This window comes from Emys orbicularis, chromosome 17 (assembly GCF_028017835.1).
Source record: "Emys orbicularis isolate rEmyOrb1 chromosome 17, rEmyOrb1.hap1, whole genome shotgun sequence".
NCBI lineage: Eukaryota > Metazoa > Chordata > Testudines > Emydidae > Emys > Emys orbicularis.
In genome coordinates this window covers 20890639-20910920 of record NC_088699.1, presented here as the reverse complement: position 1 = coordinate 20910920, position 20282 = coordinate 20890639, and the positions used below count along the sequence as shown (strand labels likewise).

General features: G+C 50.3%; 1 protein-coding gene across 2 annotated transcripts; it reads right to left on the bottom strand.

The window, feature by feature from the left end:
• Nucleotides 1–610: 610 nt before the first annotated feature.
• On the bottom strand, nt 611–10411 carry RAD51D (RAD51 paralog D). Of its 2 annotated transcripts, XM_065418361.1 has the most exons (10): nt 10330–10411; nt 9066–9127; nt 8553–8671; nt 7765–7846; nt 6974–7108; nt 6283–6378; nt 5911–6001; nt 4519–4589; nt 2169–2336; nt 611–1108 (listed from the first exon to the last, which is right to left on the bottom strand). In XM_065418361.1, exons 1-10 carry the CDS (start codon nt 10409–10411, stop codon nt 1025–1027), a joined length of 990 nt encoding a protein of 329 aa, XP_065274433.1. In that variant the 3' UTR covers nt 611–1024. The 2 variants fall into 2 exon arrangements, with proteins under 2 accessions (XP_065274433.1, XP_065274434.1); XM_065418362.1 differs by lacking the exons at nt 6974–7108; nt 7765–7846; nt 8553–8671.
• Between the last annotated feature and the right edge of the window lie 9871 nt (nt 10412–20282).

Sequence of the window (20282 nt, the reverse complement as noted above, 5' to 3'; positions counted from 1 at the left end):
GTGTAGAATAACCTCATTAAAACAAAGTTCCTGTTTTCCAAGCAAAATATTCCTTATAATAATTTTTTTTTTTTTAAAGTCAAAGGAAGAGAAATACAGGAAGTGATATCAAATACATCAGCCAAAAAGTGCGTAAACACGGGACCAGATCCTCCACTGCTGTCAATCAGGAGCAACACCCAATTTGCACCAGCTAAGGCTCTGGCCCAAGACACTTATACCTTTTTCCATGAGGTAGCAGCAACTCTTTATGCAATATACACTAAAATACCACTGCCCCCACCTACAAACTACCCATGATTACTCTGGGTCGAAAAGATGTGACCATAAAAAGCTCTGAGAACTTATCATGTGGTTTCCCTTTAGCAGCCTATGTCCACCCTAGTGCTGCTACAGAATAAGCAGAGCGGGACCCAGGCCTGAAGGTTGCTGTAGTGATGATCCTTTAGAGGTATAACAGGACTAAAACTAATGGCAGCTACAGTAGATGGAATTCCAGCTCCTGAAGGTCTTGATGATATTCTTTGAGGCCTCCCAGGGACCCTCACTAGAGAGCTGGAGGTTCTGGGATCAGGCAGCAGTTGGTTATAAAAAGCCACGTTACCAACAGTCTGGTGTTTATTCATCAAATAATTCAGCAAAATTCCCGCTGATCCCATGACACCCTGAGACAAAGGTTCCCCTGATAATCCACAGAACCCCCAGGAAAGGGCTTGTGGTTTTAATGCACTCCAGAAAAGTGCTACAGCCACACGCAGTGCTTGTCTGACTCAAACGCATTCCTCTGAGATCTCCTTGGAACCCCAAACCTCCCTTGTCCAGGATGAGGGAGTTCCTTAATTGGCAAAGACAACAGGAAACAGACCTGTTTCTACAGTCCTTTCTTCTGGGACTCCAAGCATCTCTCCTGGCCACCAAGATGGCTTGGCTAACGTGGTCTGGTTCTGCAGTCTTCAGTAATATTAGCTGCAAAGGTGTCCACAGTAAAGGCCCTTGTAATCTGCTGTTCACTTTTCACCCTCCATCAGCGTCCCTCTCCGGATGCAGCTGGGCTCTCTTCCAATACCCCACAGCTTCCGATGTCCAGCTCCACCTCAATCCCAGTTGGCTGTAAGGGAAGCCAAGAGGAAATTAAGCTCACATATCTAAGGGCTTGTATATACCGAGGCATCCAGGAAAGTTAATCCGAATTAACTGAAGGCATGAATTTGAACTGGATTAGTGAAACCATATTAAATCCTGGTGTGAACACCCTCATTCAGAATTAAAGTGGCTTTAATTCAGTTTATTTTAATTCACTTCCAAAGTGAAATAAGTAAATACACACAGGGATTTAATGTGATTTAACTGATCCATTTCAAATTCACACATTTAGTTAATTCGGATAAACTTTCCTCTATGTCCCCATGTAGACAAGCCCTAAGAGTCCATAATTAAGGGCACATCTGTACCTACTGTCAGTGTTACACTGTAAGCTCTTTGGGGACAGGGATCGTCTTTAACTATTTTATTTAGTGTCCAGTACAATATGGCTCTGATTTTGATTTGGGCTTCTGGACACCACTGCAATACAAATACACTCAACAGCAATTTGGCTCAGGAAGAGAAACAGAATATAGGGCCAGAGCTTCAGGTGGTATAAATCACCATAGATCCAGTGATTTCAATGGAGTTACATGGATTTACACCATCTGAGGGCTTGGCCCATAGTATCTAATTTGAAGCTGCAGTGAGAACAATACGATATAGTCACCCATGTTAGTAACTGACCAGGACACCTGAGCCAATGTGCTTCCTCTTGCCAGTAGTTATATGGGATCTTTAACGACCATGCATAGTCAGGAGTGTTTCGATGGAACGACTGAGTCAGTGTGACCCAAATTAGAAATGGAGCAACTGATTTAGTATGTCCGGAATGATAAAATGGGCCATTTAGAAGCGGGGGAAATGCATGCACTTCCACAGTTTATAGCTTGGTTGTATTTTCTTCAAGTCCCCAAAGCCCATCACAGAGTCCTGCTGGTGACTCTTGAATGAAGCCAGAGTTCTTGCATTATTTCCCTAAGGACTCAGTCCTTGCCTGGCATCCTATCTCTGACTTAACTCCAAACCACCTTCTCCACGGCCATCCCCACCATTCCCAGACGGGCTCTCCAGGAAAGTCTCACCTGCCGGGGCGATTTTGTTAAGGAAGCAATGCGACGGGTGCTAGCTTGTCCCCAAGTGCCTTCTCTGCTCTCTAACAGCACCCGGGTGCTGGGCACAAAACTCCAGGAGCGACCTAGGGCTGGTTTCAGGTGACCACTGCTGCCATCTCTGGTCACGTGGTTAGTCACCTGGAATGCAACAAACCAGCTTATCAGTTCCAGCCAGTTACCAGCAATAACTGCTACTTCTTGCAATGAAACACTGGGACACTTAGAACATAACGGCCATACTGGGTCAGACCAAAGGTCCATCAAGCCCAGTGTCCTGTCCTTTGACAGTGGCCAATGCCAGGTGCCCTAAAGGGAATGAATAGACAGGTTATCATCAAGTGATCCATCCCCTGTCACCCAATCCCAGCTTCTGGCAAACAGAGGCTAGGGACACCATTCCTGCCCATTCTGGCTAGTAGCCATTGATGGACCTATCTTCCATGAATCTAACTAGCTCCTTTTTGAACCCCGTCATAGTTTTGGCCTTCACAACACCCTCTGGCAAGGAGTTCCAGAGGTTGACAGTGCGTTGCATGAAAAAATACTTTCTTGTGTTTGTTTTAAACCGGCTACCTATTAATTTCATTTGGTGCCCCCTTGTTCTTGTATTATGAGAAGGAGTAATTTACTTTCTCACACCAGTCATGATTTTATAGACCTCTATCATATCCCCCCTTAGTCGCCTCTTTTCCAAGCTGAAAAGTCCCAGTCTTATTAATCTCTCCTCATACGGAAGCCGTTCTATACCCCTAATCATTTCTGTTGCCCTTTTCTGAACCTTTTCCAATTCCAATATAACTCTTTTGAGATGGGGCGACCACATCTGCACGCAGTATTCAAGGTGTGGGCGTACCATGGATTTATATAGAGGCAACATGATATTTTCTGTCTTATTATCTATCCCTTTCTTGATGATGAGGGAGCTAATGGATGCAATCAGCTGCTTCCACTGATTTTTGTTCCTTTGCCCCTTGTCATGACTGGCCATGCTGCCCGTCCAGTGCTTAATTGGTCATGAAAGAGGTGCCAGGGCTCAAGCAAGTTTTTTTACTTTCATAACTGACTCGGGAGGCCCAGAGGTGCCGGGGCTAAGAACTGCCCGGCCTAGAGGTGCCGGGGCTAAGAACTGCCCGGCCTAGAGGTGCCGGGGCTCAGCCCTGGCACAAATTAAGCCCTGTGCCCTTCGAAATATCATCCGGTGTGGCTCTTTGTGCCTCTCCAGTGGCTAGGCCATGTATACAGGTTTACAAATGCGTTACTGCTTCCAAGGTTATCTTTTAGCTCAAGCAGTACTGGACAAGCTTCCCCAAGCAGGCAGTTCTCCAGTCCACCACAGTCCATACCCCTGCCTGGCCACCACTTTATGTTTTAGAAACATGAACCTCCACTACTTGAGCTAAAGCACCAGGTCTGTTAGCTCAAATGGGCTCAATTGACTATACCTGCTCCGGCCATTAGAGGGAGACAAAAAGCCACAGTGTGTTCGCATGGGTAACACAAACGGCTTCGATAAGACCTGTGCGTTGGCTTAAAATGAATGCTGGCCCCAGATTGGCCATGAAGCAAGGAGAGGCCAATGTATAGCTGACTCCCTCATTCCTGGGAACTGCAGTGCCTCCCAGGCGGTGAGTTTAACCTTGAATCTGTAACTGTTCTTCCCCTCTGCTTCTTTGCTTGCTGCTTTATGGGTGATTAGAGCAACGGCAAAGCCGGATTCTCCCCATACATTTTAATGCCGGCTCCAGTATATTGACTATTCGTGATGCTTCTCAGCCAGGACCTCCCCATTCGGCACATTGATCAGGGTCACAGCATTCCTCCTAGGAGTCAAACCCTCTGTGCAAACGCCCAGAACCAAAGGACAGAGCACGGAGGCCCCATCCGTTTATAAATGCTGTAATGCCCTGTACCTACCCAAAGACAACTGGCTCAAGGGCCACTCTGGCAACTAGCCAGGCACCTAGATCATATAGGAATCTACATCAGTTGTTGCCTCAGAGAACAATGCAAACAGCCCTGTCATCTACCTGTCCTGAACTCCTCCGGGATCAATGAGCAGAACTAGCCGGTTGGCAGAGTTAATAAAAGCCACGGCTTGCTCAGCTCTGTTCTCGCCAGGCAGTTTGTGGAAATTTAGATGCAGTTCAGAGAACCGTCCCAGGCCACTGATGCTTGCAGAGTTGCAGAAGTCTCACTGCCTGCTCCTGTGCGGCTTTGAACAGATTCACCTCTGTCATCATTCTCTGCCCCCAAATTCTTTTCAACTCCGGGTCCCCTGCTCCCAGCCCAGGAAGAGCAAAGCAAAGGCCAACGAACTCACCACCACAGCCATGCTCAGTTCTCTGGCGAGGGTCTTCAGTTCCCTGGCCAGCTGCATCATGAGGGCCAAGCCTGTGGATGACGATACAATAGCATTTCAGGGCTTGCTTCCATCGGCAGTTTCTTCGAGACCTAGGACCCTCTCCTGAGAGAATGAATCAGGAGCAGTTCCCTCAGTCCTCCGCACTCCCACCCAGACAGGTGACCCCGATAGATTATGTACTTAGTGCAGTTAATACATGCTTATTTGTCAGTCCCTGGATATTTCTCGTATCCAGGGAACAAACCTAGCATGGGCAGCAGCAGTTCCATCTTTCCCTCCTCCACCCCCAACACACACCCCATTAACGGGCACCACCCCTGAGCCAGGGGGACCAGTGCTAGAATAATATCACCACCTAGCTCTTCTACGGTGCTTCTCATCAACAGATCTCAAAGAGCGTTACAAAGGAGGTCAGTAGTATTATCCCCATTTTACAGCTGGGGTAACTGAGAAGGAAAGCAACTTGTGCAAGGTCATCCGATAAGCCAGGTGGAGAGCCAAGAATAGAACTCCCCTGAGTCCCAGTCGAGTGCTTTATCCACTACGCCACAATGCCTTCCCCCACTAGGCCACATGACTGTCCATGACCCATTCAACCCTTTGCCTCACTGCTGAGACTGCCACCCAGCCCTAATTGTGATAGTGACCAGCGTGAACACTTGTCCTCTAGAAACCGGACTGCGAGTCTCCTGCTTGTCTCAGGCCACCAGACAGCCGCTAGGTGACGTTTTCCCCACTGACTTCCAATAACTACAGGCCAGATGGCTCAGAGGACTGGCAATGGAGTCCCTCACTCTTAGGTGCAATCAAATGCAGCCCAAGTCAGTAGTGACTAGAAGTTACGCTCTGGCCTATGTGAAGTGTTTTACCAGTGGCCGTCCAGTTCCAGGATCAATCCAGCCCCGCCACCCCCAGCTTACTAGAAATCAGTGACAAAAATCTGTAGAGGTTCCAGCAGCCCCACAAAATTCTGACGAGTAAGAAATCAGCTAGGTGTTCGAGCTTATCTGGGAGGGAGCGAATAAGGGGGTATCTGAATGGTACATCTTTAGGTGGTCTCCAGTAAGTGCATTGTATCTGCTGCATTGTTATATAACCCCACACCGCCCTGGAATAAAACACAACAACAAAATTTTCCTCTCCCCATTCCATGCGGGCTCAGGGATCAGACTATACTGGGGCTCATCGACAGCACAGAATACCATCTGGAAATGTTGCAGGTAATTAGCAAGATCCAGAAGAAATACTGGAATTGTCTGTCCCCACCATGGGTAGCTCAGTGTTTCTTTGCTGCAGAGACCCAGTTTCGAATCCTCAAACCGTGCTCGCTCCACGGCGCCCCTCACTCACCCTCCGCCTGCCTGCCTCCGAGGAGCGGGCAAATCACTGCTGAGACGGAGTCAACCACCAGCACCTTCACCGGCCCCGAGGAGCTCAGGACCTGGGGAGCAAAGCACAGAGTGTGTGAGGGCAACACATAGGGCACCAAGTGCCACACAGAGTGGCACCAGTACAGCTTATGCCAGCACAGGATGCGTGGCCACCAGCAGCTCTGGGGCAGGATGAAGAGATCGGAGTCTTGAAGTAGCCTGGAAATCCTGATGTCCACCCGATCCTGCACGTTCGAACTCAAGTGAGCAGCCCCGCGGCTTCCCAGGATCGGGCCACCGCCCTGACTGAGTGGATCGTTACACAATCACAGCAAGAGAGCCAGAGCCCCACCTGCTGGGACACGCTGCACCGGAGCTCCTGTAACACATCCAGCATTTTATAGACATCGAACACCCGGGCCACCTGAATCCTCTGCAGAGCCTCCACCTGCAGGGAGAGGAGAGCAGAAGCATCACGCAGAGACAGCTCATTCAGACCCAGCCTCACCCTCTCCATGAACCGCACCATCCTCCAAACCCAAACAAGACCTTTCAAAGTCCGGGTGGCTACAATATGTTCGAACCTGGTGCTCAGCATTCCCAGCCAACACGTCTACAAGCATCTTTAATCCAAGGGTCCTCAACCCTGCCCACTGCCCCCATGTAGCAGTGCCATTATCCCCACTTTACAGGTGGGAAAACTGAGGCACAGAATAATTAAGGCCAATGTTTGGCAGCTTAAATCTGTAACAAGGGACCTGAATAGGTGGCCTGATTCTCAGGAGGTGCTGGGCACCCAAAGCTCCCACTGAGCCAGGAAAGGAAGGTTTGGTGCTCATAGAGGGAGCCAGGGGAAGCCCAAGAAGACAGAAGGCTGGAGCACGGAATTGCCTGAAAGTCCGTCAGAGGAAAAATCGGATTCCTGGGTATCCGCTCTGCTGGTTCAGGGGCAGGCCACTGTCAGCGACAGCAGCCGAGAAGTCACTAGCTCCGCTGCTCTTGACGCTGGAAGCAGTCGGGGTCAGGGATGCAGCCACACTGACCTGCTCCTCTTCATCCCCTGTCCTGGTCTGAGCCAGCTGGAGCAGGCGAGAGGCCGTGAACCCGCCCGTGGAGTCGACGTAGAGGACGTTCTGCTTGAGGTCGTGGGACATGCTCACGGCTATGCTGAGGCACACCTAGGAGGGAGAGCGCGTGGATGGATCTCACCCCATTGCAGCCGTCCTTCCTAGCGGAGGGGCTAGTTTTCAAACTGAACCCAGCACGTTACACCTGAGCCAAGCTAAGGAGCGGGCTCGCTGTCTGCAAACCACTATCACGCAGTCATACAGTGACAGGAGAGCGGAGCCACCAGGGCCCTTCACCTCTGCTAGCAGGGAGACTGACGCAGACCTCACCAAACAGATCCAGGCCTTGGACTCCACCTGGGCACCTGCCATGTGCTCTAGGTAAAGCCAAGTTCACAGCTCACAGCCCCCCGTTTCGGACATGGCGCAAGATGAGTCAGTTTAACGCATCTCCTTCTTTGGGCTAGTAGCTGAAGAAGATCAGTGGCCACAGGGGGTAGGATGAGTCTGGATTCTTGCCAGATGTGCAGCAACAGCTGTTTATTGGTCTTCAGTTGTTGTAAATATCCCCCCAGTTAGCACCCCAATGAGCACAGTATCAACCATCAAACAATGAAAGGTGGAGTAACAAAGGAGGCCCGAGCTCCCTCTTCCCTGTGGATGCAGAATGTGCCACAGGTGATGGGGTGTAGGGAGCTGCCACCTTAAATAACTGGAGGAGGGGGAGGAATTATAACATCTGCTCTGTTAGGCCCAGAACGGCCTACCTGTGTCTTGCCGCTGCTGGGCGCTCCTGTGAGCTCGGTCACTTCCCCAGTGTAGAGGCCAGAGTCCAGCAGCTTATCCAAGCTAAAGGAGAAACACACAACGACAAAGAGCATCAATCCTGAGCTAATGAAGGCTGGTAATCAGCAACCTCTGGGTATCTGTGTCTCAGATGTACTCAGCCAGCACATCCACATCCCCATGGACTCTCCTCCCGTCCTCTCACTCCTCTTTCTGTAGGGAAGGAGAAAGGGGGAGTGGTCGATACCAAGTATTTCTATCCCTGGTCCTCACGCTCAGGGCCATCACTGCTGTTCCGGCAGCAGTCACCATTCTTAATGGCTCAAATCGCCATCAGGGCAAATGCTTATAACGTTCTGCAACCGAATGGGATAAAAATCTCCAGCCAGGATGCAGCAGCTGTGCAAGTGCTCGGGGAGAGGAATACAATGGGGGGTCAGAGCAAGGGTCAAATGCAGGAGTGTAGGCTGGTGGCTTGAAATAGGTGACTAGTGCTAACATGCTAATGCTGTGGACCGGCAAAGCAGAATCTCTCTCTACTCAAGAGGCAGCCCTGCTGCTTCCAGGTGCACAAGGTCTCCTGCTCAGTCCCTGCTGGAAGGGAATCCTGACAGATACCGCGGCAGCTCAGATCTCAGCCAAGCGGCTGGAGCTGTCTCCAGGTTGAAGCTTCAAGTCCAACTTGGCTTCTGGCAACAGAGGGTGGGGAAGGGAAGAACTATTCAGCTTTAACCCTTGCCCCTCTCCCCTTCGCATGTGACGTCCTCACCTCTTGCTCCCTGTAGACAGGATGGCTGTGGAGCTCTTGAGTTCCTCGTAGAGATCTGCCCCGTTGACAGGAAAGGCTGAAAACTGTGCCAGCAACACACGTCTCACGGCGACCAGGGCCTGTGTGGACAGACGGCCATCCCCAAATGGGACACTGAAGAATTTGGAGAGAGATCTGTGGCACGGACCATCTTTGTTCTGGGTTTGTACTGTGCCTAGTACAATGGGTTGTGGTCCATGACTGGGGCTGCTAGGAGACTACCTCAGTACAAAGAATGACGACTTCCCCAGAGAAGGAGCCTTTGCAGACAGACGGAAGGCCCTAAGGAACATCGGGTCAGATCTACAGCACCCAGCAGACAGACTGATGCATCGTTAGCCCAGTCGTGCATTAGGGTGAGGTCTCTGCAGACAGACGACCCACATCAAAGCATTTGGCTAAACATGGCTCTCTCCGGCAGGCTACAGCTTTAGCTCCCAGATTAAACATCAAAACCAAGGAATCTCTTCTCACCTTGTAGGACAGGCAGCACTTCCGGGCAACTTCCTCCAGGTCCGAGGAGACAAGGTCCACCACTGCAAGTAACAGTCAGAGATAAGCAGCTGGAGGCCAAAATGTAACAGCCCTGGAATGCCAGAGAACTCCTTCGATATAACACACGGTGACACTATTCTGCCCTGTCCTCCCCGAGCCAGAAGACAGAGCCAAATCCAGTTTTGGGCAGTGAGACCTAACATGCAGCTGTACACACTCATAGACGCCGAGCGGTGTTATCTGAGCTCAGCCCAATGGCTAGCAGTGGTGAATCAAAGGAACGCTCACTGAAGATGTCACAGGGCTAGTCTGAGACACGTTCACTCCTGGGTTTGTAAAGGAGCACGGAGTGTAAAGTGAACGGCCTTTGGGGCTTATCAATCACCCGCTGGCAAACCCACGGCACCGTCGTCGTCAGCTGCTCAGGAGCGGCGCGGGACTGCAACGGCAGGGAGCGCGACACGGCAGGACCCCAGTGCGTTGGCAGAGTGGCGTGGAAGCCCAAGACAGGAATAGCAGATAGCGCCTAAGTGCAGCATGTCAGTGTCCCTGCAGAGCGTGGAGAGGCCCAGCGGACAACGCATGACATAAAATATACAAGATGTGCCAAGTGCCAAAATGCTGCGGTGCTGGACGCTACTCCACAGCCTTAGGGCACATCTCCACGGCAATACGATGTGTGACTGCAGCACGCATAGACACACCTGAGCTAGCGTCGAGCTCGCAAGCTCAGCTAACTGTAGCAATTAAGCCACGGCACACTCTACACACTGTACAGGCCTTACACACCCGCTTGGGACCCCGTGTATGTTCTCGAGTGGCCACTGCCACGGTGTCACTGCTAGTGTTACTCGAGCTGGCTAGGTCAAACCTATGTCTCCGTGTGCTGCATTCACACTTGCCGCGCAGACATCGCCTTAGATACAGAGATGAGCCAGACACAGCTCCGTGGTGTCTGGCTGCCTTAACGGGCTTCAGGTACATACCCCCTAACACTGCTGAGGAAGGCGTGAGCCCCATCTCCTACGCTACACTGCTCCAGGGAGAGAGCAGAGTCCAGTAGGAGGATCTGGGAATGCTCCTGGAGCACAATACTGAGCTCCCAGCCAGTCCCGCCCATCGGTGCAGGAGCACAGCCAGTGGGCGAGAGAGCTCTGTGCCCTTCCCTGACTACTCCCCGGGGTTCGCCCAGAAGTCCAGGTGGGGGAGATCCTAGTGCTGAGACCCCGGGCTGCCCCTTTACCTGTAGCGATGCTGTTGGCTTTCAGAAGCTGGATCATCTCTGCCGTGAGGCCGGGGCAGAGGCCTGCTCGGAGTATCACCATGTCCCTGTGACAGCCCCTGAAGGGAAGGGGACAGGATCTCTATGTGGGGCGGCCGAGCGCCACGCAGTCCTGCACCCTGCGCAAGAGAGAAGAGGGCGGGTCTGTTATTCCGGGAACACGGAAACACCATTGCCCTTCACTCTCTGTACCACCACCTGCGTCTCGGTTGCAGCTCCGTGAACAAAGCCACGGCCAAGTCCCGCGGCCAGCACTGGGAGTGAGGACCATTGCACGGCTCGCCCTGCTGAACTGCGCACCAGGGAGCGTCTCTCGGGATCAGGGATTGTCGGAATCTGAACGACAAGTTTGTGTAGCCCTCCGCTAGCTCACAGCGGTTCCTGGATCCTGCAGCTCCAGGTCACTACCTGGGTCATGCACAATTATTATTTATTGCTCGTCTTGTGCCAGCAGCTGGAGGTGGTCATGAGGGATCCAGTGGGCTAGGCGCTGGACGCACACAATGAAAAGCCAGTCCCTGCTCCATCTTTTCAAGAGGAGCGAGGTCTCCAAGCCCTTTGCGCTGGTCCCAGCATCTTTTCTTTAACGCGGTCGTGGCCGGGAGTTTGGCAGGGTAGAAATCAGAGAGCGTCTGCGCCCAGCTCTGACATTGCTAGTGAGGAATATGCATGCACGACACCTCCAAGCCGTTTGCCAGGGGATGGCAGGACCGTTGTGACTGCATCAGGACCTCAGGCCTGGCTGCAGGGAAACAAGCAGTCCGAGGGAACCTTATTCCTAGTGTGTAGGACTAACCAGCATGCAAATAATAAAGTCATACAAAGAATACAGAATCCCAGAAGAGCCCAGTGCGCCGAGACCCCTTCCCGGAGCAGGCAGAAGAACACGACTCTGAACACGGGCATCGCTCCATTCCCGTCCAGCCGCTCTCCCGACACACACACGGGGCAGCCTGTCCCACCTTGCTTTCAGGGCAGGACCCGGAATAAGCAACTGCGTTACGGGGCTCTTGCAGACGTACGGCGGGGCTAGCAAACCTGGCACCCCCCGCCCCAAGGACAGGGCAGCCCCACAGCGAAAGGGGACAGGACCACAACAGCTGCAGAGCAACCGGCCGCTAGCAAGCTCAGCCCTGAGCGGAGAGCGACCAGAGGCCCCGATTTCAGAGGGCCGGGCCGGATAGTCGGGGCTGTGTCTTATATAGGCACCTATTGCCCCTCCCGCACCCGTCCCAATTGGTCCCACTTGCTCTCCGAGCATCCCCGGGAACCAGAGCTTAATCCGTGCCCGGGCTGAGCCCCGGCACCCCTGGGCTTGCTGCGTCAGTTATGAATGTAAAAACCTTGCTTGGGCCCCAGCCCCGCTTGCATTACACCCCCCGCCTGACCCAGCCGCCCCCGGTGCTCCCCAGGCGGCCGCCGCTCACCTGCGAACACCATGCCCCACACAGCTCAGCTCCCCAAGCCTGCCTCTGCCTCCACTTCCTGCTCCTCTGCCGGGTTCAGAGAGCAACCAGCAAGGCCAGGCTCAGCCCGAGCTGTCTATCTCCACCTGCTGGCTGCCTGGGGAGAGCCGGAGGAGGAGGGAAATTCCAGCAGCAGCAGGAAAACACGACCCACGAGTGCTTTCCTGAACCAGGGCCTTGGCCCTTCCCTTTGCCGCAAGTTTGAAATCATGATAGAATAACAAATGTTTTGCACTTCTATAGCCCCTTCCTTCCCGGATCTCAAAGCAATCATATTACAATCACTAGCGCGACTGATAACCCCCAAGGTGACAGTGGCCACCATCCTACAATCAGATCCACACAGGGGGGGACCCCTGTGATCTCACAGTAGAATCGAGGCCTATCATAACTGAAAGAAGTTAGCAACAGATCCCCCCTTTCTCTTTTGTCAATTGTTTGCTTTGGCAGCACTTCGTACAGTCCTTTCCATTGCTTCTCTGTATAGTCCGTTGGGCCCCACGCTTCTCTGTGCACACAGGCAGGTCGGCTACCTTAGTTAGCCCCCATCCTGCATGTGTTTAACTTCATTCATGTGGGCAGCCCCGTCACGGGCAACGAGGCTACGCTCGGGCATATAACTCAGCGCACGCGTGAGCAGGACTTTAATTGTTTAGCCCAGATCCTCAGAGATATTTAGGCTCCTAACGCCCATTGAAATCTAGACCCCTAACGCCTATTGATTTCAACTGAAGTTGGGAGCCTGAATACCTCTGAAAGGCTGGGTCTCTCTTCCTTGCTGAAATGCCCCTCACTGAGAAAGCAGAAAGAAAAACCTTTCCGCACTGTTTTTAATAGCAATTTGTAAAAAAATTTAAAAGACACCAGGGCCCCTGTTAGAAACAAACACTGGTTAACAATAATGCCACTGGGCATGCATACAACACGCAGGTATCTTCAGATCACAGCGCACTAACCAGCTTGCTGTAGAAATCCCTTGTCAATGACCCCAAACTGCTCTGAATCTGGTATATGACTTAAAAGCACCACAACTTTACTATGGCTCAGCAAGACAACTGCGGAAGGGAGGTGGGGAAGGAGGGGAAAGAAAAAAATCCAAGCCTATTCCCAGCTGGGATGCATTTCTAATCAGCTGCTTTGTGGAAGGATGTGGCTCTCTTGCGGGCCAGAATTAGCACAGGTGATTGCCATTCAGTGCCTCCCAGATCTATAAATAGTGGGAAGGGGGGAGGTTGTGGATTGATTGCTAAAATAGCAGATACTGCTAGTGTTTGGGGAAGGGATAGTTGGGGAAGAGTGTTAGTGCTGAGAGGGGGAAATTTTGAAAAGGAGCAGCAGCAAAAGTTAATGAAGTAGAGTAAACTAATATTGAGATTAGCTAGAAAATAGAGCCAGGCTTAGAACTGAAAAGCAAGATATACTAGGCTGCTGATTTTTCTGGATGAAGGTTACTAGGCTCTGTCTCTCTCTTTCTGGACTGATCCCTGATGAATGTTAGGAGCAAAGATTCATTCTTAGAGGCTTGTATCAAGTGAGCAAGGATTGCAAGTTGGAGCTCTTATTCTTTTCTCGTGCCTAAACTGCTAACTAGGAGACGTTCATGAAATGCAGCTCTTTATTTCTGTGAGGGTCTCTAGGAAACAGTAAATACAATCTGCAAACTAAGGCAGCAGAAAGGAAACATCTTAAATAGTCACTATAAGGGAGCAGGCAACTCAAATGTGATCAGAAAGTCAGTTACTTACGATGTTGCTCCTTCATATAAGGACTTGTAGCTTTAAACAAGTCTGTGGTCTCGTTAGTGTTCATGTTAAAATTACTCCAGCAGCTTGAGGTAGCAAATCTAAATGGTTGGGTCTGCAGAGTTTTAGCTCTGAGCACTGCAAGCTAATAGCCACCTGAAAGCGAAGTAGCTAAAGTCCTTGATGGGGATCCTGAGGTTCGTAGTAACCAAAACGCTCTTCAGGGATATATTGAAGCAATGTTTGATTTCTGGGCTCAGATCAGTTCCGTTAATAGTTCTCTACAAACATGCAGCAATCACTAGCTAATATGGCAGGTTCTCTAGAGACTTTAAATACTATCACAGCTTCAGAATGAGTAATGCTTGCTGCTGAACTACTTCTGTACAATTTCTTGATCTAATATTCCCACCCTTGAGTCCACTAGGGCTAGAGTGTATAATCCACAAAGCAAGGAAGGGATACTTTTCCTGTGCCAAACTGGCTCTGACATACTAACCCACTACTGATTCTCTGAAAAGCAGGCAGCTTTCTGTGATATGGGAGTGAAATGAAACACAAGAGTCAATTTCAGACCTGTTTAATGGCTGTCAACTACAGTCTGAGTTGGCTTCTGAATGATACTCTTAATTAATCTCCCTTTCTAGTTCCATGGGGACAAGTAGTCTTAAAGAACTGACTGCTTTCTTGGAAACAGATCCCAACCTGTGGAATGAACTGCCACAGGATCCAAGGTCTATCACAAATTTTCCCCACCTTCCACCCTAAGGCTGAGTGTTTGACTCTGGCTTTCTCTACCAATACCAAACACAGCACTGTGTACACTGGTGAGAATACAAAACAAAGCACTCCCCTGCACACACTTCTCCTGTGGTGGGAAGGAGAGCAAACACATGAGATGTTAGTCCCTCTGCTTAATGCATGACTGGAAGATGCTCAGATACTATGGTAATGTGCATGGTATAAAATCCTACATAGACTATAACAAAGCAGGGTTATTTCCTTAGTGCGGCTTTGGAAATGGCTGGTGGTTAGCTCTGCTACTCTGTTTAATGTGTTGGCTGTACAGTAAGAAGTCAACTGTGATTCTGTGATGCGCTCAAAGGGCTAGTAAGGTACCTTGCTAAACACTGCTCTCCCCAGATCCTGTTTACGACATACAGCCCTATTCAAACTTATTCTTCGAAGGTACTCAGACCTGGGAATACTGCAGAACTGCGCTGTAAACTATGTAGCTAGGACTAGAAATAAGCATAGTCCCCTTTAGCTTTCTTCTTCAAGCAGTCTGTCTTGTCACCAGGAGGGGAGACACTTACTGGAATCCCAACTCCCTATAGAGAATGCTGACAACAGCAGACTGTCTCTGTCGGATCCTCTAAACTGGTAGCCCTGAGCTGAAGAAATGGCAAATCTGAGGCCTACCTCACTGAAAGACTAAACGTGGGCATTTTCTGATGCATGTCAGAAAAAGTGGAGTTTAAACTGGTCAGGCTCCCCCTCCTGGATCCTCACCAGGTTCCTGTGTTTGGGCCCATGTGCGGCTTCTTTTTAAAGTTCCCCTGGATCTCCAGCTCTAGCCACGGTCTCTGCTTCTGGCACACTCCAGACTGTCTGGTATCCCTCTTTGGAAGTGGGGACCCCACAGCCCACCCTTAATCCCCAGACCAGTGGTGAACACCCCACAAGCCTAAGTGCACCCTTCTCAGCACTCCTTGTAGGCGTTCTAGTAGATAGTCATCCTCTTTCTGAGCGATGCAAGACTGCTAAAGTAAACAGACTTTGCAAAAGGATTTCTAGAACAATCACACTGCTCTGCAGAGAGCACAAGAGATGCAGATCTATGCAAAAGCAAACACCTGAGTCCCTGCCTCAGTTTCTTCACCTGTCGAGTTCTTTGGGACTTGGTCTCCCAGAACCAGCACTGACCAGGATCATAGACTCATAGACTTTAAGGTCAGAAGGGACCATTATGGTCATCTAGTCTGACCTCCCGCAGGATGCAGGCCACAAAAGCTGACCCACCCACTTTCCCTTAACTCAGCTGTTGAAGTCTCCAGATCGTGATTTAAAGACTTCAAGTCGCAGAGAATCCTCCAGCTTGCGACCCCTGCCCTATGCTGCGGAGGAAGGCGAAAAACCTCCAGGGCCTCTGCCAATCTACCCTGGAGGAAAATTCCTTCCCGACCCCAAATATGGCGATCAGTAGAACCCCGAGCATACAGGCAAGATTCTCCAGCCGGACCCTCATTTTACCAGCGATGGCACGTTATTGCCTAATTGACTTAAAATCACGTTATCCCATCAAACCATTCCCTCCATAAACTTATCTAGCCTAATCTTGAAGCCAGAGAGGTCTTTTGTCCCCACCGTTTCCCTCGGAAGGCTGTTCCAAAATTTCACCCCTCTGACGGTTAGAAACCTTCGTCTGATTTCAAGCCTAAACTTCCCCACGGCCAGTTTATATCCATTTGTTCTCGTGTCCACATTGGTACTGAGCTGAAATAATTCCTCTCCCTCCCTGGTATTTATCCCTCTGATATATTTAAAGAGAGCAATCATATCTCCCCTCAGCCTTCTTTTGGTTAGGCTAAACAAACCGAGCTCCTCGAGTCTCCTTTCATAGGAAAGGTTTTCCATTCCTCGGATCATCCTAGTGGCCCTTCTCTGTACCCGTTCCAGTTTGAGTTCATCCTTTTTAAACATAGGAGACCAGAACTGCACACAGTACTCCAAATGAGGTCTCACCAGCGCCTTGTATAACGGAAGCAGCACCTCCTTGTCCCTACTAGAAATACCTCGCCTAATGCATCCCAAGATCGCATTAGCTTTTTTCACAGCCACGTCACATTGCCGACTCATAGTCATCCTGCGGTCAACCAGGACTCCGAGGTCCTTCTCCTCCTCCGTTACTTCCAACCGATGTGTCCCCAGCTTATAACTAAAATTCTTGTTAGTCATCCCTAAATGCATCACCTTACACTTCTCACTAGTAAATTTCATCCTATTACTATTACTCCAATTTACAAGGTCATCCAAGTCTCCCTGCAGAATATCCCGATCCTTCTCCGAATTGGCAATACCTCCCAACTTTGTGTCATCCGCAAACTTTATCAGCCCACTCCTACATTTGGTTCCGAGGTCAGTAATAAATAGATTAAATAAAATCGGACCCAAAACCGAACCTTGAGGAACCCCACTGGTGACTTCCCTCCAACCTGACAGTTCACCTTTCAGTACTACCCGCTGCAGTCTACCCTTTAACCAGTTCTTTATCCACCTCTGGATTTTCATATCGATCCCCATCTTTTCCAATTTAACCAATAATTCCTCATGCGGTACCGTATCAAACACTTTACTAAAATCGAGGTATATTAGATCCACCGCATTTCCTTTATCTAGAAAGTCTGTTACTTTCTCAAAGAAGGAGATTAGGTTGGTTTGGCACGATCTCCCTTTCGTAAACCCATGTTGTAATTTGTCCCAATTGCCATTCATCTCAAGGTCCTTAACTACTTTCTCCTTCAAAATTTTTTCCAAGACCTTGCATACTACAGATGTTAAACTAACAGGCCTGTAGTTACCCGGGTCACTTTTTTTCCCTTTCTTGAAAATAGGAACCACATTAGCTATCCTCCAGTCCAACGGTACCACCCCCAAGTTTACAGATTCATTAAAAATTATCGCTAAGGGGCTTGCAATTTCTGGCGCCAGTTCCTTCAATATTCTCGGATGAAGATCATCCGGTCCACCCGATTTAGTCTCATTTAGCTGGTCAAGTTTGGCTTCCACTCCGATATGGTAATGTCAACCCCCCCTCCTTTATTCCCCTCTGTCCTGCTCCCTCTATTCCTAAGCCCTTCATTAGCCTTATTAAAGACCGATGCAAAATATTCATTTAGATATTGTGCCATGCCTAGATTATCCTTAATCTCCACTCCATCTACATTCTTCAGCGGTCCCACTTCCTCTTTCTTTGTTTTTTTCCTATTTATATGGCTATAAAACCTCTTACTATTGGTTTTAATTCCCCTCGCAAGGTCCAACTCTACACGGCTTTTGGCCTTTCTCACTGCATCTCTACATGCTCTGACCTCAATAAGGTAGGTTTCCTTGCTGATCCCTCCCCTCTTCCATTCTTTGTACGCTTTCTGTTTTTCCTTAATCGCCCCTTTGAGACGCTCGCTCATCCAGCTAGGTCTAAATTTCCTCCCTACTAACCGTTTTCCCTTTCTCGGGATACAGGCCTCGGACAGCTCGTGCAACTTCAACTTGAAATAATCCCAGGCGCCATCTGCCTTTAGATCCCTAAGTATGTTAGCCCAATCCACTTCCCTAAGTAGTTGCCTTAATTTATTAAAGTTGGCCTTTTTGAAATCGTAAACCTTAGTCACAGTTTTAATTCTGTTAATCCTTTCATTTAGTTTAAACTGAATTAGCTCATGGTCACTCGAGCCAAGGTTGTCCCCTACAACCATTTCCTCAACAAGGTCCTCACTACTCACCAGCACCAAATCTAAAATGGCATCCCCCCTCGTCGGTTCAGTTACTACTTGATGAAGGAATTCATCTGCTAGCACGTCTAGGAACATCTGAGCCCTATTATTGTTACTAGCATTTGTTCCCCAATCTATATCTGGGAAGTTAAAGTCCCCCATGATTACACAGCTCTTATTAGTTTTTACTTCCCTAAAAACATTAAATAGTTCTCTGTCCGCATCCAGGCTAGATCCTGGCGGTCTATAGCACACCCCAAGCACTATCCCAGGGGAGGCTCTAGTAGTTCTTTTACCCAGTGTAATTTATTGCCCAGACAGACTCCGTCTTATCCATTCCATCAGTTACTATTTCTTTACAGTTTACCTCATTATTGACATACAATGCCACTCCCCCACCTTTACCTTTTTTCCGGTCATTCCTAAACAGCACATACCCTTCCATACTTGTACTCCAGTCATGACTACCGTTCCACCACGTTTCGGTTATTCCTACGATATCCGGTTTCATTTCTCGGACCAGGAGCTCCAATTCCTCCATTTTGTTACCTAGGCTTCTCGCATTGGTGTATAAACATCTTACTGTATGCTGTTTATCCTTTCTCCCATTAGTTATGCAATTTGGTATGGACCCCCTACTGTCCATCTGCCCCCTCCTTCTTATGTCCAATCCCTTTCCCCTACCTATATCTGTGCTTATCTCTTCACCCTCCTTTTCAGTGTTGGAATCTGGCGTGGAGATTAACTGGACATCTCCCAACCGTCTCCCCCAAATTCCTAGTTTAAAGCCCTTTTGATGAGATGAGCCAGCCTCCCTCCCAGAAGTCTATTTCCTTCCCTACTCAGGTGAAGTCCATCCCGTGAGAACAGCTGTCTGTCCCCGAAAGCCTCCCAGTGGCCATACATCCCAAAGCCCTCCTTATAGCATCGCCCTTTCCATCTTGGTCTCTTTTTCCTCTCTAAAATGACCAGTGAGAAGTTCTGAGAATCATAGAACTGGAAGGGACCTTGAGAGATCATCTAGTCCAGTTCCCTGCACTCATCCTATTGGGATCCAGGAAGTGGGCGGGTGGGTGAAAGGACCTCCCCCCAGCCTAAGGGGAGTATCCACAGGGCCTGGAAACCAAATGATTCCGGGGGACAACTAATGAGAACAGGGATGGGAGTGAGGTCAAAGGCTCAAATGAAGGGAACCTGACAGGGACACTGAGCAGAGAACCCCGGACAGCGCCCACTGCTCCTCAAAGGTGTCAAGAGAGCCAGTGGACGCCGCCCAGAGGAACTCTGCCCGGATACGTGAATGGACAGAGGACCGGAAACAGGCCCCACAGTCACAGGAGCCTCCATCGGCCAACCTCCTCTCCCTGGTTATATAAATGGCCAGTTTAGCCAGGGCCAAGAGGAAGTTGACCAGGAGGTCCCGTGACTTTGTGGGGCCACGGATAGGGAGTGCGTAAATGAGAAGGTGAGGGGAAAAGTGCAACCAAAAACGCAACATAATATTGGTGAGGAGCCGGTGTAGGGGCTGCAACCTGGCACACTCCAAGTAAACGTGAGCCAGGGTCTCCCTCATGCCTCAGAAAGGACAGGTGTCTGGGACGGGTAAACCGTGCCAAATACACACCCGTACTCACAGCCCCATGAAGGAGCCGCCAGCTGATACGCCTGGTGGGCCTCGGGACCAGGGTGGAGTATAGGCTGGCCCACCGGGGCTTCTCACCCTCTAGAGGTGGCAGGAGTCCCGCCACTTTGTGTCGGGGCGGGACACGAGGGTGAGGAAGTGAAGGGCATGGAGCACGAGCACATATAGGTGTTTCCTTGGCGCAGTCTGGAAACAAACCAGCTGCAAGTTGTGCAGCCAGCTCATGGAGAAGGGGTGGGGGGGGGGGGCGGTTGGGTCCACGGGGCAGGGGCCCGATGAAAAGGTCCGGAGGGCCCAGGGTAGAGGGCGGGCGGGGCGTGCCCTCTCGCAGGACCCAGTTGAGGTAGGCCCAAGCAGCGGGCAGCAAAGCGGCCCTCACCTTCTGAAGTACGCGCTGGGGAGTACGAGGCCTGGAGAGCCCCATGCGCCGAGCAAGCGTCAGGGGGTCCAGCCAGTCTCCCCTATGATGATGTCACTTGAATAGATATGTGGACAGAGTTGGCATCGGGCTTTGTTGCAAGGATAGGTTCCTGGGTTAGTGTTTTTCCAGCCAGTTATGCACCCCCTTGAT